The sequence below is a fragment of the Protomyctophum parallelum genome (assembly GCF_964188405.1).
Source record: "Protomyctophum parallelum genome assembly, chromosome: 17".
Classification (NCBI taxonomy): Eukaryota; Metazoa; Chordata; class Actinopteri; order Myctophiformes; family Myctophidae; genus Protomyctophum; species Protomyctophum parallelum.
Genome location: NC_139719.1, coordinates 18,737,882 through 18,757,187, shown reverse-complemented (window position 1 = coordinate 18,757,187; position 19,306 = coordinate 18,737,882). Strand labels below are relative to the sequence as shown.

The 19,306-nt window shown below is 43.1% G+C and overlaps 1 protein-coding gene across 1 annotated transcript; it reads left to right on the top strand.

The window, feature by feature from the left end:
* Positions 1–5,375: 5,375 nt before the first annotated feature.
* Positions 5,376–13,895, top strand: LOC310874637 (uncharacterized protein; the record flags this gene model as incomplete). Its single annotated transcript, XM_083787498.1, has 9 exons — positions 5,376–5,384; positions 6,097–6,260; positions 6,821–6,973; positions 8,517–8,666; positions 8,989–9,189; positions 9,744–9,926; positions 11,203–11,427; positions 12,966–13,139; positions 13,533–13,895. The coding sequence occupies 9 exons, from the start codon at positions 5,376–5,378 to the stop codon at positions 13,699–13,701; spliced, it is 1,428 nt and encodes a 475-aa protein (XP_083643624.1). The 3' UTR covers positions 13,702–13,895.
* Positions 13,896–19,306: the final 5,411 nt, after the last annotated feature.

Below are 19,306 nucleotides of genomic sequence, written 5' to 3'. Positions count from 1 at the left end.
TTGCCGTTTACCGCTGGCCTGATTCCATGTGAAATTGTGAATGCAGCATTATGGTCATGATTCACCGGGAGCCTTGGTTGGCTTCGTTCCATGCTTAAAATAATTTAGATCAATGTTTTCGGAAATCTGTGTAGGCTAAAATGAATGGCTCTTCTATCTGTGTTACCACAAAATGCCCACCCCTGCTATGCCCTATATGTGGGTGGTACGAGATCATCATAGTCGCTCCCCCTGTGGGTGTCGTGTCAGAAGGAGGCGGGGCTACAGTAGAAGGCCGGGGTGAGGTCTGCACATAAAAGGCCGGTGCGCTTGGAGAAGCACACCTCTTTCTACCTGCTGCATGCCGTCTGATCTACAAGACCAAGTAAGATCTGTCTGTCTGTCTGTCTGTCTGTCTGTCTGTACATAGATTTCTCCCTTTTCCCCTCCTCAAGTATATACATGCTGTTTCACATGCACAACTCTTATCTCCATATTTCACCTCATACTGTAGGCTATGCTTGACAATTGATTGTTTCCTTTCCTGCGAATTAACGCCCTGCTTCTTCAAACAAGAGTCAAAGAGTGTCACGTAAAAGTAGTGAAAATAGAAGATCTACAGTACTAAGCTCACAACGCATCACATTTACATTTCCTTTAAATAATGAAAAAGGAACAGGTTTGTGTTTGGACATGCCAGATTTCCATCCAACAGTGACGGTGTGTGTTTCATTCAACCGCAAAATAATGTGCAGTGGTAATGGTCCCTGCAGGCTGCTGCCTGCAGGGATCTGGAAAAACGCAGAAAAGAAATGCATAAACCGTCTACAAGGACATTTAGTGAGTGTGTACTTACTGCACAATACAAACACAGTGGTTATGTGGCATGTACAATACAGTACATTTGCATACATACCACAGGCTTACAAAAGTTTAGCCGAAAGGCTTAAAGGCTTTTTCGGTGATTTCCTCTCAAAGTGGGTGTAATTGCTCGACATGTACAATTCTATTCATAGATTTGTTTTACGCTAATTTCTTACCTCCCCAAGGCTACCAATTTCACTCCCTTTCAGAGGAAGGATGTACGGGTGTGGCTCGATCAGGATCAACGGTGTTATAGAATTTGTGCTGTTTTTAGGGCTGCCCCTACCCCTAAACCCACAATATTAGCTGGGTGCCTTTTTAACTGTTGATTTGAGCTACAATCCAATTATGACTAAATAATTGTGATTATCTCAGAAAATTGTGATTAGACGAATTGTGACCGACCTATGTCTTATACATATAATAACGAATTATTTAAACAGGAGTTACCAAAGTCCCATTACAATGGCACAAAGAAAACGCCCAAAAGAGAATAGAAGGACCACATATAAAAGGGAGATGATAGAGGAACGCGTGTTATTTAAAAGAATACTGTCATCTGACTGAGGCAGCTTGATTCTGAACCTTTTCAGGCCGTGACGGTGACAGGGGTTTTCAACTGATTGTGAACGAGGGACCACCACCCTGATAGAATCAACCTGGGGACCACTGTTGTGTTGGGTGGGTGGGGATATGGGCTAATGGCCTAGTAGTGCATTTGTAACACTTGCTATGCATCCCATGTGTATACATGCCACTGTTTCTCAGACAATGGTCCATTCATGACTACTCATTTCCTGATAATAATGATAATATACGATGCACTTCCCCCTCTTGAGATTCAAACTCGACTTTTTCTGTTGAATTTCTTGACCTCCAACCTGTCAGTAAACGACTACACGGACGGTCATCATAGGTCACCAGGTGTTAAAGAAACGTTTAAAAATCAACAAATCCTGCATTACTAAATGAATGGTCAGGGACCACATGCAATACTTCCATGTACTGTACTGACCACCTGTTGAACCCCCCCCCCCCCACACACACACACTCGGACAAGTGTTGGAATTGTAGGAGTTGAGGCATTTAATTTTGTGTCGCTCGGTGCTACAGAAACATTGTGAAAATAGCCGAACTACAAGCTCACCACGCCTCGCAATTGTGAGCTTGCAGATCGGCTATTTAAAAAAAAAGAGGCTTTCGGTAATATTTGACAATGTGGCCAATATTTGACATTTTTTATAGTAGGCCTATATAGTTTGGTTAACTTTTGACGTAGTCTGTATTTATTTACATTTTAGAGGTAGCCTATTAAAAAGGTGAGGAAAGCCCTTGACCTTTCACTTTTGAAATGTGCAGACGGTAGTCTACCTGCATGCACTTATACTGTAAAATTGTGTAAATGTTAGTCTGTTTACGGTTGAGTGGGACAACCATTGCTCTGAGGTACGTGTGTTTTCAACAAGTGATTCCAGAGATAAGATAACATGACTCATCTCTGGTACGGTATTTCAGAACTGCAGGCATCATTCAAGAAAAAAGTAGGGAGTGGCAAAAATGTGCGACTATGACAAAACAATTGTGATTATCTCAAATAATTGACTCCTGTCTGTATGTACTGTATAGTTCAAATGGTGTCCTAAAAAAATAAATAAAAAAAAGGACCGTTCTTCCGGGTGCTTCAAAAAGCCACTGAGCAACTTCCACTGAAATGAATAGCAGGGTTGGTGAGGGGGGGCTGTTGTCACTCTATGGTCCAGCAGTCGATGTAGGACTGTATAGTGGAGGGAGGGCCAAAGAGGGCCAATCAGTTCAGCCATCTACTGTTGCTGTATTTCTTTGAACAACATTTTGTTGCTAGACACTGGTGAATAAAACATAGTGCTTTTTGCAAAAAATGACACTATTCATTAGTAATTTTGCCATTTGAGTGTTTTTTGGAGAGCTGGTTGCATTCTTGGCCCACATACACTACCAAATTATCAGGGCAAATTACAGGACAAATTATCTTGTGTTGATGGGAAGTTTGCCATTCCATGTGCACAAATAAGCTTATTCTGCACATCTGCACATCTAATAAACATATATTCATGTATCTTATATGGGTTTTGTTGAGTATAAGTCTTAGATAAATGTTATTGTAGTGCAATAGTAGTGTAGTATGCAATGCAAGACTGAATATCATCTCAAGAATCAGGAAGGGTTTTGGCACAGCGAAATGTCATCTTATTTACATTTATTTAAGTACTGTAGCCTACTAACAAATCTTATGGTCTGTTTATTCACTGTCTGCTTGGAAACATTTGTATAACTATTTATGTAGCACTTAATTGTTGCACTAGCACACAAGTTACCTCAATAACAAAAGAACACGCCTGCACATTGCCACACTGCACAGTGCACGAGTTTGGGCACATATTCTTCAGGCATTCTTTTATAATTGATGTGCATTGTGCACTTGTCTACGCTCCTGCACTACGTTTTTATTCTTGGCTGTGCACTGATTTTGTCATCTATGTGTTACAGTACTGTATGCATATGTGCATGACAATATGACAGATTGTCTTGTGAACTGTTATTTTATTCTGCAGTCGAGCTGGTGAAAGGTTACAGTTGAACTGAACGAACCCCGCCACGCTGCTGCTTTTTCAAAGAGGAGTTGCCAAAGTGCTGTCCAAAAATCTGAGCGATCACACAATGGCACAAAGAAAACACCCAAGATAGAATGTAGACGGTGCACAGATAAGAAAAGGAGATAATTAGATGGCTGGAACATGCTTGAATGAAGCGACAAGACACTCATCTGTCATGTCAAGTTATCTGAGGTATTCTAGGTGTGTGTTCAACGGGTGATTTATTTCAGAGCTAAAATAACATGCCTCATCTCCAGTATGGCATATCAGAGCAGAGACGTCATTCAATAGAACAAAAAAGTAGGGAGTGGCAAAATAATTCATAAAAACGAAATTATACCCTATTTGAAAAGTAGCTTGTGGATGTGTAACGCTGTATAGTACAGTATGACCAAGTATAAGTTTGTACATTTTAAGGGGGAAGAATGTGGAGACAAAAAGGTTTCCGGAATGAGCTCCAGAAAGTTTTTGGGGTCAATTCAGGGCAATGGTTTTCCAACACTTGGTTGTATAACTTTATTACATTTTTGGTTTATCTGTTTTAGTACTTTGAGTTTACTTAATTATTTTTGTATTTTTTCCTGATTCATGTATTTTAATATTGTTGTTGAATTGTGTTCTGTATAGAGGGTATGCGTGTGACATATCATCATCAAACCAGGAAGTTATGCAGGAATGCCTACTGAGTGGCTAAACACTACTTTCTGGCCTTGACAGCCCATACATACAAACAAAAGTCATATCTAATTGCAGTAAACAACATTAAACAATGTTAAACTTACTTTGCCACTCGATTTGCCATTCACTCCATGCATGTGCATACCCTCTATATGTCGGCTACTGTGAAAACGAGGGCCCTGCCATGCCCGTCAACTGTACTCAGAGTTTAAATAAAGGTTATGAATCTGATGATAATGTTGATAATGATGATGCCTGACAACAATGCTATTCTGTTCCAGTTCAGGTGTTTACATTTACAGTATTTTTCACCTCACCTGGTCTGCCCCCCTGTACCTACTCCAACCGGTCCGACTGTGTGTGTGTGTGTGTGTGTGTGTGTGTGTGTGTGTGCGTGTGTGCGTGCGTGCGTGCGTGCTTGCGCTTGGTGGTATGTCTTATAGACGTTTTATTTATTTATGCTTCCTATTCTTTCCAGGATCTGCATTGAGAAGACTAAGACATGTTCCAACACGTCCAAGGTAATTCACAAGATGTTGTTGATTTGTCTGATTTATTCTTATGCGTTTATTCATTAACTTTATTTATTACTTTAATTCACGAAATTATTTCTCCCCTTCAATAACACCATTGATATTGCATCTTATATATCGTTGGAAAGCCTAGATTAGTCACCTTGACAACGAGGTACTGTACAACTTAAGTAAGGCTTAAGTAAGGCTTGAACAACACAGCTAAACCGTTTGAAAATCCCCATATAATTCCTTTTGGCATTCACTCTCGTTTTAAGTGTCAGGTGCTGCCAGGTGTGTGCTGGTCACAGGTGACTGACACTGTGACAGTGTGACTGACTGCATGGCACCTGATCATGCAGGTCCTGCAACTTTGTTGAGTTTGTGTGTTTGGCTCCAAGCATTGAAAGACCACTTCACCACTTTTCAACCTATCTTCATTTAATTGGTCCTCTCACTAATGTTCATGATAAAATAGCATACTATTTTTATCTTTACTACTGTGGGCAGTTCAGAAACCTGTCCGCCAGTGATATCATTGTTAGGCAGTTTTTTTTTGTTTTATTTTAGAAGGATGGCCTCCATTATCAAATTGCAACTTTTCAGGAATAGAAAGCCTGCGGTTTCTATTAGCTTGGATTCCCCATTGATGATGTCACTGTGGACGGGTTTCTGAACTGCCCACAGCCCTCCTATCTGGCAGTTTATCATGGACATTGTGAGGACTATATATAATGATATGGAGATGGGTTGAAAAGTACTGATGTGTTCATTTAACATGTCACGTTTGTCCCTTGGGGATAAGGCCCGTGCAGTAGGACAACTGCCGGGGGATTGTGGCACATTGTCTTTCCAACGATACCAATTAGTATTATTGAAGGGGAGCAAACATCGACCGAAATAAACTTTCAGAACTTAGTTTAGTAATAATAGCAATACTATTTGATGCATTATGGGCAGTGGTATTTACTTAAGTACATTACTTACGTACAATTTTGAGGTATTTCTTACATTACTTGAGTATTTCCAATTTCCAGTAGCCTACTGTTTCTTTGTAGACTTTGTAAACTCTGATTATCATTGCAAAACATGTACATTAACCACTTCAGCCCTCCATACATTTCGGCCATTTGAAAATAGCTGATCTAGAAGGTCACAATACGTCGCATTGCGACGCATAGTGAGCTTGTAGATCCGTCATTTTCAAAATATATATATTTTTAATACATTTGAAATCTTGAAATGGGACATTGTGCATAAATAGTACTTTTTACTTTTAGTACATTTTGATAGCAATACTTTTGTACATTTTTAATTCAGGACTTTATTGTAACAGAGCATTTCTACATTGCAGTATTGATACTTTTACGCAAGTACAAAACGTGACTACTTCCCCTCCCCCCACTGACCATGGGTGAATCTTTCCTCAGGTCACCAGGACCCGGGTGGGGGAGGGTACCCCGACCAGGGAGGGTGCCGTGACCAGCCAGGAGGACGCCCATCCTGCCCAACTCAGGACGGACGGGGCAGACGTAGGCACAGACACGGCCACAAGCATCGCAGTTGCCACAAGAAGGGACATGAAAGCCGTGGGGTAATTATTAAGGCCTCACATGGAATGCGTGTTCTGTGGGCAGAACACGTAGCCATCAAACACAAATGTTTGGTCAAACCATGCTGTGACTCCCATTGGAATTGCATTGTGTGGCGGCCATTAAACACAGACAGAACACGCGTTTGATATGGACCCCATACACACTTCGGCCTCATACACACATTTAAAACCAACATTCTGTGTTCTGTCTGTGTTTCATGGCCGCCTCGATGCTTTTCCAATGGAAGTCACGTGGTTTGGCCAAACACTTGTGTTTGATTGCCCCCCTCCCCCCCATCAAACACAAGTGTTTGGTCAAACCACGTGACTTCCAGCATTGGAAAAGCATTAAACACATGAAACACAGACGGAACACAGAATGTTCGTTTGAAATGTGACTATGAGACCATAGGCCTCATACACACATATCGTGTGTGTGTGTGTGTGTGTGTGTGTGTGTGTGTGTGTGTGTGTGTGTGTGTGTGTGTGTGTGTGTGTGTGTGTGTGTGTGTGTGTGTGTGTGTGTGTGTGTGTGTGTGTGTGTGTGTGTGTGTGTTCAGTCTTCCAGCAGTTCTTGCAGCAGTGACCGATCGGACTCGGAAGGCGAGGGCCATGGGCACCGTGGGCATGGACATGGGTCAGGGAGCAGGCATAGGCACAGACGCGGCCATAAGCATCGCAGTTGCCACAAGAAAGGACATGAAAGCCGTGGGGTAAGAGTCCCTGAATTCTTTATCATAGCCCGGTCCACACTATTAATCTGTGACAGTGTGGAGTTGACAAAAATGTTGTCCTAACAAGTCAAAAGCAGTCATTGGTGCCCCAGATACAAACACATCAGAGTGCCATCGATCGGATGAAACAAGGAGATGCATCAGATGGAATGGAATAATGAAATACAGTAACAGCATCCAGAGTCATTCATCAATATTTGACAGTCCAATATCGCCCCAACACGGTCCTCTTAGGAACTGCATTTATTCTCCCCTCCCCTTTTGAGAAAATGTTGAATTACGTTTAGTCCGATAGGGCCCTATTCTTGCTGGTGCCTTAACCCTAATCCCTAAACTTATTTTACTGTTTTGAAAAACATTTTAAAATATTTCAAATAGCCGATCTACACTGACACGTTGTGAGCTTGTAGATTGTAGATTTGAAATATTTAAAGATGTTTAAAAAAATAAAAAATAAATAAAAAATAATAAAAAAGGCAAAGAAGTTCGCCAGTGAAATTAGGGCGCCTATATAGTTTAAATAAAATTATTATTCAATTATTCTATTGTCATATTTTAGTCATCTGAAATGTCTGAATATAAGATTTTAGTAGACTAAATCTACAGTTGATACAATTCATGTTGGCAGGCCTTGATGCCTGGTGTCGTAAATTACTAGCCTAGCTGGCTAATAAGCCAGACCGAATCAGCTGTTGGCAAAAAGATTGCCTACTGCCTGATTTATTCTTAGCCGTTCTACAAGCTCGACTGTTTTGGTATAGTGATACCCACATGCAACCTGCAAGCATAAAATGACCCGTCTGTCTTAGTTCTACTCTTCTTTTTAGTCACCATGGCTTAGGTTTTATTTTGTTTTTGTCAGTGAAAAAAAAGGTAGTTGTCCAACAATTTTCATCATACAATTTACAATGTAGGCAAATTAGCATCTTAATCCAGAACGATTTAAGCAGGAACAAAAGACATGGTAATACATCAAATACATAAACATAGTCATCATGAAGCATATACGTATGCTAATAACCTAACAGTGGAATATCTATATAATGAACTACGGTATGCATACTAGTGCTATGTCTACATAAAATGCTATCTAAATTACACAAGTTGAGCCTTTGCGTATGCCTGTAAGGTCGTCGGGGCAATGGCAAGTGCTACAGCAAGTGCTACGGGCAAAAATGGAGTCTGAAGAGGTGGGTTTTCAGACTACGGCAGAAGATTGGGAGTGATGCTGCAGTTCTGATTGCAATGGGAAGTGCATTCCATAGTTTTGGAGCCAGAAGGGAAAAGAGTTTGAGACGTGTGGAGCGCTGTCCCGGTGTTTTTAGTGAAGGTACCTCCAGCTTCCCTTGGCGTCGGCTGATCTGAGCGAGCGGGAGGGCTTGTAGGGTTCGATCAGACTTAAGATATTCATACCTTTGGTTGCTTTGAATGCCAGCTTCAGAGTTTTGTACTCTGTGCGGGCAGCGACCAGGAGCAGTCATATATAGTTTCATTGACGAAATTAACAATGGTGTGTGTTCAGTCTTCCAGCAGTTCTTGCAGCAGCTCCGACTACGACTCGGATGACGAAGGCCAAGGCCATGGTCACGGGCATGGTCACGGGCACAGGCATCGGCACAAACGCGGCCATAAGCATCGCCATTGCCACAAGAAAGGAAAGGACAGCCATGGGGTAAGAGTCTCTTCTTTATCAATCCAATCCAAAACATGTCGCAATGCGACACGTCCAAACAAGCATAAAATTACTTATAGTTACGGATGTACAGGATCTCTTCTTTTTGGTCATCATGGCTTATGTTTAATTTCGTTTTTTATTTTGTTTTCGTCATTGAACAAAAGGTAGACGACCAACATCTTTCGTCATTGTTTTAGTCCACACAATTAACAATGGTGTGTGTTTGTGTGTGTGTGTGTGTGTGTGTGTGTGTGTGTGTGTGTGTGTGTGTGTGTGTGTGTGTGTGTGTGTGTGTGTGTGTGTGTGTGTGTTCGTTCAGTATTCCAGCAGTTCTTGCACCAGTGACTCCGACTCTGACTCCGAAGACCATGGTCATGGTCATGGTCATGGTCATGGTCATGGTCATGGTCATGGTCATGGTCATGGTCACGGGCATGGGCATGGTCACGGGCACAGGCATCGGCACAAACGTGGCCATAAGCATCGCCATTGCCACAAGAAAGGAAATGACAGCCATGGGGTAAGAGTCCCTTCTTTATCAGTCCATTCCACGCTAGTCTTACGATTTGTCACACACGTTACCGCAGTGAAATTTGTTCTCCACATTTGACCCATCTCTTGGAGCGGTGAGCCACAGCGTGCGCCGCGCTCGGGAATCATTAGTTGATTTGACCCCCCCAATCCAACCCATTGATGCTGAGTGCCAAGCAGGGAGGCATTGGGTCCCATTTTTACAGCCTTTGGTATGACCCGGCCGGGGATCGAACCCCCGAACCTCCCAGTTTCAGCGCGGACACTCTAACCACAAGGCCACTGTTGCCTGGTCTGCTTATTATAAGTGACTTTGGGTTTGTTTTCCTGTGAAGTTGTTATATATATAGTTGTAAATATTACTATTGGTAGTTGCGGGGGGGGGGGGGGGGGGGGCTTGTTTCTAAAGTGTAGTGCTTATTTGTGCATGTTCCTATAATGTTGTTTAAACCTACATTTTCATGCCAAGGACCTCCAAATTTAGTATGTATGTATTTGTCTGCAAACTATAAAAAAAAAAAAGTTGTGTGTGTGTTCGTTCAGTATTCCAGCAGTTCTTGCAGCAGTGACTCCGACTCTGACTCCGACGACCAAGGGCATGGACATGGACATGGGCACGGCCACCATGGTCATGGACATGGACATGGGCACGGCGGGCACAGGCATCGGCACAAGCGCGGCCATAAGCATCGCCATTGCCACAAGAAAGGAAAGGATAGCCATGGGGTAAGAGTCTCTTCTTTATCAGCCACGGACTGCCACGGACGGAGATCTCCGTCTTTAACCCCTTTTAGACCTGAGATCAGATTCTAAAAAGGTTTTCTAAATCTTAACAGTTTTATGAAAAACCTGTTTCAATGTCCGTGGTGCTCAACCTTTTTCATGTCGAGAACCCCCAGAATTATCTGTATTTGGCCACAGACCCTCATCTCAAAATATGTTGTTCCAGGAGCAAAGATTTGAGTTAAAATCGTTCGCTCTGAAAGAATATATATTCAAACATTTGTTCCACATTTTCACGATAAAAAAAAAAAGCAGATCTAGAAGCTCTCTGTGCCGCGCTACGAGCTTGTAGATCTGCTATTTTTCAATAGCTAAAGTAAAACATGATGCTTGTGGTTCCCGTCAAGAATAGCTTAATGTTTTATATTGATTCAGTTTGAGATCACGCTATATCGGCTATGCTACTGTCTATCAACGTCTCCATGTCTAGGAGATAAACTGGAAGTGGTCGGTCTGTCAGTAAAAAGGTTCCCCCTGTTTGACTTGAACGATAGCCGAAATCTTAACACCCTTTTATCTCTGATACTAATCCCAGGTTCAGATTGTAATCAAAACAAGCTTTATTTCCGGTCATTTATGGTCGCGTCGCTGCCTGGTAGCGGTTAAAATAATATTTTGCTGTAAAAAATAAAATCATAAAATAACTCATTTCGGCCGCTTGTATCAGCGACCTTATTCTTTCGGTCATGACCCACACTTCATGACCATAGGTGAGAGTATAGGAACGAAGATTGCTCGGTAGACAGAGAGCTTTGCCTTCTGGCTCAGCTCTCTTTTCATCACAACAGTGCGGTACAGCGACTGTCTGCAATACCGCCCCCTGCCGCTCCGATTCTCTGGCTGATCTCCTTGTCCGTCCTCCCCTCAATCGTGAACAAGATCCCAAGATATTTAAACTCCTTCACTTCGGGTAATGGCTCATTTCCTATTTATTGGACTGTACAATCCATCGGTTTTCAAAGCCTCACACAGGGATTTGTCGCTGAGGGCCAAAGAAAGTCAGCGACAGGACAGCATAATCGTGGCAAATATCTTACAGTGTGTAGTGGGTATAGCCTTTAGTTCTACAGGATCTCTTCTTTTTGGCCATCATGGCATATGTTTTATTTCGTTTTTATTTTCGTCAGTGAATAAAAAGGTAGTCAACCAAGTTACCAAAATGTTTCGTCATAGTTTTAGTCGACAAACTTAACAATGGTGTGTGTGTGTGTGTGTTCAGTATTCCAGCAGTTCTTGCACCAGTGACTCCGACTCCGATTCCGACGGCCAAGGCCAAGGCCATGGGCATGGACATGGACATGGACATGGACATGGACATGGGCACCGTGGGCGTGGCCGCGGGCATGGTCGTGGGCATGGACACGGGCATGGCGGGCACAGGCATCGGCACAAACACGGCCACAAGCATCGCAATTGCCACAAGAAAGGAAAGGACAGCCATGGGGTAAGAGTCTCTTCTTTATCAGCCAGTTCCACCACACTAGTCTATACGACAGGGTTGCCAGGTCTGCTTTATAGGCTCGTTGCGAAGTTGCTTGGTATAGTTTATGGGTTGCGTTTTTGGGGCTTGTTTGTTTCTAAAGTGCTTATTTGGGCTTGCTTCCTAAATGTTGTAAGGACGGGTATACTCGTCCAATTAAATAGATGCTCTAGACGAGTATCTTTACGGCGATTAATATCGATATAAGAAAGAATGCCTCGCTATTTTGCATTTTTGGAAGTGCTCCGGTTGCTAGGCACGGTTGCTAGGGCCCTGCCTCGTTCAGTATCTCAGCAGTTCTTGCAGCAGTGACTCCGACTCTGACTCCGAAGAGTGTCTGACACATTGCTATACTAGAGCGACATTATAAAGAAGACCACTGACATCCCAAACAGTTAGGTGCTGGCGCTGACCTCCCGGGTCAAAGCTCAGGGTTTGGGAGGTTTGAACTATAGCTACGGCTTTCGCTGTCCAGCGTCAAGACGCTAAGGAAAATCATTGAAGTTCATCTTTTGTGCTACACGCTTGCATGTTCAAATAAAGGTGATCAAGCCTTAACAAAAGAACCGACACCTTTTGTCCTATAATAACAAGACAAAAGCTGTGATTGGTGCCTCAGATTCATGGGCTCAAACACGTCAGAGCATCAGATTAAACAAGGAATGGAATAATGATACAGTACATTAATAGTGTCCATACAGTCATTAATCTTTGACAGTCCCATATCGCCCCCACGTGGTTCTTTTAGGAACTGGATTTATTATCCCCTTTTGAGTGAACTGATGTTTTACTTTGCTTGTTTGTTTGTTTGTTTCAGCGTTACCTTTGACAGAAAATATTGTCCTTTGAATATAATTACTAGTCAGTTATTAGTAGGCTATTATTTGTGTCATCTGAAATGTTTTACTTTGTTTTAGTTGACTAAATATTACTAAATCTAGTTGATTCTAGTTGATTTAGTAGCCTATGCCTAACTTTGACTAAATATTACTAAATCTAGTTGATTCTAGTTGATTTAGTAACTTGGCAGGCACTCCCGATGACATCGTAATTAGGGTTGGAGCTCGATAACCGAAAAAAACCCCAATAACAAGCTTATTGAGTACCCGTTATCAATAAGCTGTGGGCTTATCAAGCCTGTTATCGAGCATAGCGGCCCATGACGTCATGTTGAAACTATCAAGACAAGAGTCAATCAAGAAATAAATGTAATCATCCATGCTGGCACAAACAACATTTGGTTGCCCTACTCGTAGGATATTTGTGCTGCCCCCCTCCCGATAAGAGCACTACATTTCCTCATCCAGATCAGCTATTTTCGCTGGCCGCGGCAGAGCCGTGGAGAAATTTGTTATTTTGAGGGTCGGCTTGGCACATTTTCTTTCCCCCCTCGGTGTGTTGCCCTACTCGCAGTGCGTATTGCACGTATAGGTAGCGGCGGCACTGACCATTTTCCGCCACAAAATTAACAATGGTGTGTGTGTGTGTGTGTGTGTTTTCAGTATTCCAGCAGTTCTTGCAGCAGTGACTCCGACTCCGATGACCAGGGTCACGGGCATGGCCACGGTCATGGGCATGGGCGTGGCCATGGTCACGGGCACGGAGGGAACAGGCATAGGCACAGAGGCGGCCATAAGCATCGCCATTGCCACAAGAAAGGAAAGGACAGCCATGGCGTAAGAGTCCCTTCTTTATCAGCCCCGATTGACTCATAAAATGTGTGTGTTGGCAGCAGGCCTTGGTGGCACCGTCCGTGATGCCTGACAGAAAATAGCTGATCTACAAGCTCAGATCGGCTTGCTGATCGGCTATTTCATGCTTGGTCGCACGACCAAGCATGAAATGACTTGTCTTTTAGTCAGTATGGGTTTTTGATTTAGTTTTCATCAGTTAAAAAGGTAGTTCAGTTTAGACATCAACATTTTTTTGTCATAGTCTTAGTTGACGAAATTGATACATTGACACGTGTGTGTGTGTGTGTGTGTGTGTGTGTGTGTGCGTGTGCGTGTGTGCGTGTGCGTGTGCGTGTGCGTTTGCGCGCATGTGCGTTTGCGCGGGTGTGTCTTCAGTCTTCCAGCAGTGCTTGCAGCAGTGACTCTGACTAGAACACACAACATGGGGGTCAACATAAGGCTCCAGGGTCCAGGACTGGCCTGTTGGATGGTCTCCATCCGGCCTGCTGTGTCCTCAAAGGGACAACAAATTTATGTTTTATTATTATTACAAAACATACATTAATCACTTCACTTTTTTAACATTACCAACAGCTTGTGAAATGGTGACATTCTGGGTAATAGTGGTTTTACTTTTGATACTCAATTAAACAAGTCATAGGCTTTCTTGGATAAATCCTTTTAGCAGAGCTTGTATTGTACAGTACTTTTCTATGCTTGTCGATGCAAACTGTTAATAAAGTATTTCAATCAAAGCCATACATTTTACTTGTAAGTTTCTTCTTCATCAAGTTAAATTCACCCAGTAACTGTTTGATACAATGTGCTTTTCAAAAAGCACAAAGAAACAATAACGTAATACAGACGAGGAACTATATCAAAACAATAAATATACAATATCAAATATAACAATAACACAAGTATTTATTATGTACCGGTAATATTTGAACTGAATTATCTGCTGTGAGTGACACATTAAGTTCTGTCTGCATTGACTGTCATTGCAGGGTGAAACAGAACTTTATACACACAATCTGACAGTGAATGGAGAGACCTACAGTTCCACCATCATGTGACAGTGAATGGAGAGACCTACAGTTCCACCATCATGTGACAGTGAATGGAGCGACCTATAGTTCCACCTTCATGTGACAGTGAATGAAGAGAGCTATAGTTCCACCATCATGTGACAGTGAATAGAGATACCTATAGTTCCACCATCATGTGACAGTGAATGGAGAGACCTATAGTTCCACCTTCATGTGACAGTGAATGGAGAGACCTATAGTTCCACCATCATGTGACAGTGAATGGAGAGACCTATAGTTCCACCTTCATGTGACAGTGAATGGAGAGACCTATAGTTCCACCTTCATGTGACAGTGAATGGAGAGACCTATAGTTCCACCATCATGTGACAGTGAATGGAGAGACCTATAGTTCCACCTTCATGTGACAGTGAATGGAGAGACCTACAGTTCCACCATCATGTGACAGTGAATGGAGAGACCTATAGTTCCACCATCATGTGACAGTGAATGGAGAGACCTATAGTTCCACCATCATGTGACAGTGAATGGAGAGACCTACAGTTCCACCATCATGTGACAGTGAATGGAGCGACCTATAGTTCCACCTTCATGTGACAGTGAATGGAGAGAGCTATAGTTCCACCATCATGTGACAGTGAATAGAGATACCTATAGTTCCACCATCATGTGACAGTGAATGGAGAGACCTATAGTTCCACCTTCATGTGACAGTGAATGGAGAGACCTATAGTTCCACCTTCATGTGACAGTGAATGGAGAGACCTATAAATCCACCATCATGTGACAGTGAATGGAGAGACCTATAGTTCCACCATCATGTGACAGTGAATGGAGCGACCTATAGTTCCACCTTCATGTGACAGTGAATGGAGAGACCTATAGTTCCACCTTCATGTGACAGTGAATGGAGAGACCTATAGTTCCACCATCATGTGACAGTGAATAGAAAGAAAATATGATGTTCCTGGGGGACAATAAGGGCTGTATTTTGGGTGTCTTAAGTACCAGGTCTTATTCCCTAACTTGAGTAAACTAAAGACCTGGAGGCGTGATCAATGCTCTTTGGCCACTCAGAATAGCCAAATGGCATTTATCACGCCTCCAGGTCTTTAGTTTACTCAAGTTAGGGAATAAGACCTGGTACTTAAGACACGCAAAATACAGCCCTAAGACTCAGTAATCACAAATCAAGTCATATGTTATCTTGATCCGTTAAAGATCTTTTAGTTTAGGTTTAGTTAGTTTTGTTTCCCGTGGAAGTTCGCCTGGTCTAAGTTTGTACTGTTTTTCTGTTTTTCTGTAAGCATACTTATTCCTTCTGTTAATACGTTGTTCACTATTAATTGTACAAAAGCTGTTGTCTCCCTCAATTGTGAACCTTGCCCTATAGAGACGAAGAGGGTCGTAACATCATATATATATATCATGCTTCGTAAGGGGGGTGGGGTGGGATCACACTTGTGTGAAGTGAGGGGTGCCTTTCATAATGATGTATTCAGAAAAGACCCACACGCCGTCAGTAAGTAAGTAAATGGACTCCAGGGGTAGGGCCTGTAGAAAACAGACACTCATAATTATATATCTGTATGTCCACATTTTATTCTGAAAACAAACAAAACTGAACTGAACTGAACTGAAATGTACCATTACAGCCTGTTCAACAGGATATATTCTCCAGCACTCTCCAGGAGAGTATGCTAGCTAGAGCATTAGGTCGGTAATTATCCATACTATTAATTTCCCCGGCTTCATCCTTGATGACTGGCACAAGCAGCACACATTACAACTCCTCAGATCTAACTGTCATGTTCTCAACACAGTTGAATAGTGTTGTCGCCACAGTTCAGCAATGTTATTGATCCACACACTCCATCAATGGAAGAAGGTAGGGGAGTTTTACTGTTGTTTAACACCCTGACCTCTTTGCGCAGCTTTCTGGCAAGAGAGTCAGCTCTCATTTTATTCTCATTTTTGAGGAGCACTAGCCCCTCCTACAGTATATTCAGCTATTAGTGTAGTCTTACACAAACATTAAATTCAATAAATGGAGAATGTATGTCATGTGGAAGAGCAAATAGACTATTTTCCTACGTATGTATATACAGGTTTGTTTGTTTTTAGTTCAATGTTTGTTTTAAAAACTCCATTGAGAATGAAGGTAACATTTTCGTCTTGTCCCTAACAAACAAATGCCATTAACAATAAAGAGAATTTAATGTTTGTTTTGTCACCGTTTGTTTCACATCACCATTACATCACCTATTCATAGCAACATGAGTTAGACTTTAATATATTAGCGCCCCTCACTTCACACGGGTGTGATTTTTGTGTGATTCCCCTTGACAATGAATGGATAATGTATGTCATGTATCTGACCAAATCGACATGTTACGTAACTTACGTCATGATGATGTACAATGATAAGAGCGCCCCTCACTTCACACGGGAGTGATTTTTTTCATGACCTACCAGATTCTGCCCATAATTTACAAGCACCTCTAGCAGCACTGTGTAACTCACTTACTAGAAGCAACATGAACAATACAATTATAAGAAAAACGTAAATCTATCCCATGTTTCTCATTTTTACAGTTGGTGTCACTGCAGAGCATTGCTTCTTTTGGCTTCAACAGAGGCTAAAGTAAGTCAGTAAGAAAGGTATAGTGATTCATATAGAAATGCGACATTGGGAGGTAAAGGGGGGGACACTTTATTGTGAAGGGACGACAGGATGAGGAGAGCTGGTTGCTGCGTATTTATATCAATACGCCTGTATCAACAGAATTATTATGTCATAGGTATGGGGAGTGCAGTACTTTCATCCGACGGAGCATTGGTCCGAACGACAACCTACCTCCTCCCTCACCCTAACCCTAACCTCCCCCGGGGCAGACACCTAAACCTAACCGCAACCCTCTCCCCACCCGCAGTGCACCTCGGAGCATTGCCCCGTCGGGCCTATGAGTTGTCGGACAAAAGGATGCCCCCCAGGTATGGGGGCCTCGTATTTGGCCTTGAAATGGGCCTCCAGATTCCTAATGCCGCCCCTGGGTGCAGGTCCACTCCCTAGGTGTTTCATGACATGTTTCTTAACCATGTACGCTTCCTTTCTTTAATTTTAATGAATGGCTTTTCTATATGTATGCCACCAAAAAATGGCTGCCACTGCTATTCCTTTCTCTAAATTACGATTCAGCTTAAGACCAGCTCTGACCTCACCAAAACAAGACCCATAACTCCAAGGGGGCTGGCCACTGTCTGCCGGATAGCCACCGAAAGACAGGCTGAACACGTCGAATGATTGAGTGTTTCAAAAGGATCAACACACTTTTATCTCCGCCATGCGCCACTTCAACTGTGACGTCATCAAAATGCTGTCCAATCAACGTGCAGCTGTGACGCGCCAACTTGTGAGTATTTTGGGGGATATAAATAGATGTGTCAGCGCTAGAGTTTAATTAGAGTTCAGACAGAGTGTTCTGTGTGTAGAGTGTTGAATTGAATGTTGAAGTGAGTGCTGAAGCACCGAAGATCAGCTACAATGAAGTTTATGTTTAACCTGACCGAAATGATGAAATGGAACATCTCAGAAGAACACTCCACGTTTCACATTTTCGTCGCGGCGGTGTTATCGGCGATCATAATCGGTTACCTGTTTGACTCACACGTGTGTGGCATCGGCGTCGCGGTAGCGTTGTACTACATCCTGGAGGCTGTGGAGAGAATGATCCGGAAGGACGACGAGAGGAAGACGAAGACCCTGGAGAAGGACACGCGAGAGCACGTCAGAGATGTCCTGTCGGACTTTGTGGGTCAGCCGCGTTGCGAGAGGAGCGAGACTCACGCCACGATGAAGCGTGTCGTGGAGGACTTCATCGAGATATACCAGCACGACGGCGGCAACGGGATGTCGAGCTACATGAACAAGGTGATCGACGAGCTCCACCTGGACGAGCGCGGAGACGACATGAGCTTCCTGACGGCCGCCGCCGAGACCCTCTTCAGCACCTGCCCCACCACCTGGGAGCACGTGGCCACCCTGCTGTGTTTCGGCGTGCTCGTGTGTCAGGACCTGATGAGGGAGAGGGACGGGGAACAGTGTGTCGAGCTGGTGGGCCGGGAGATCTCCACCTATCTCCTTTCTAACCACCGGGACTGGCTGCTCCAGAACAATTCGTGGGGCGGTTTCGTGGAACACTTCCGCAACGTTACTTTGCCAAAAAAGTCCCATTGAGAGTCGGGTTTGAAATAAAAAGAGCCAGTTTGTCACTCGTATAAGGGCGCGAATAGTGACATGTTGATGTCGCATATTCTGCACAAAGCAGGGACAAGCGGGAAAACGAAGAACGGAACGGAAAAAAATAAACGGGGACATTGCGACCATAGGGTTCAGGTTCGTTCACACACACCATCTGGTCAGACTTTTTTAATTTTATCCCAGGTGTGCCCAAGTATGAAAGTTATTTTTCCAATCATGGTGTTACAACTAGTGTTTTTTGTTATTATTTTATTGGATGGATGATCAGGCATGCATGTGCACACGTAGACATCAAACGGGGCTTTTACCCCTCTGTAAAACAATTAACTGCCCTCTCCGGACCATGAATGCATCAGTTACTATGGTGAAAGAAATGCAAATGCCACTCCTTTTCCATGCCATACCGGAAGGCAGCGTTCAGGAGAATTGCTTTTTTTCTCCCGAAGTCTCCTGAACTTGATTGAACACAGTGTTTTGTGTTGAACTAATTTGTTTTCTAAATCCATGTCGTACACAGCATCTCCAGTAGATAGTTTGCGCCCCGACAATCTGAACGTTGAGAGCTTGTAGTTAAGCTATTTTCGCCCGAAAGGCCCTGCCTCTCTCGCACTCTCTGTGTGGGGGGAGTGTCTGTGTGCCGTTTATGTAGCAGGTTGGTGGGACAACCTCCCGCTTGGCTGATCTATGAGGACGTCCACAATCGAGGAGACCAGATACCTCCTATCTCTCTCCTCTCTCTGAGGAGAACAGATACCTCCCATCTCTCTCCTCTCCCAACACATCACACTTCTGCTTGAAATGTGTGTAATCTGAAATCATCTGTTATTGTTTTACTTTAGAGCCAGTATGGGTGAGTGGAT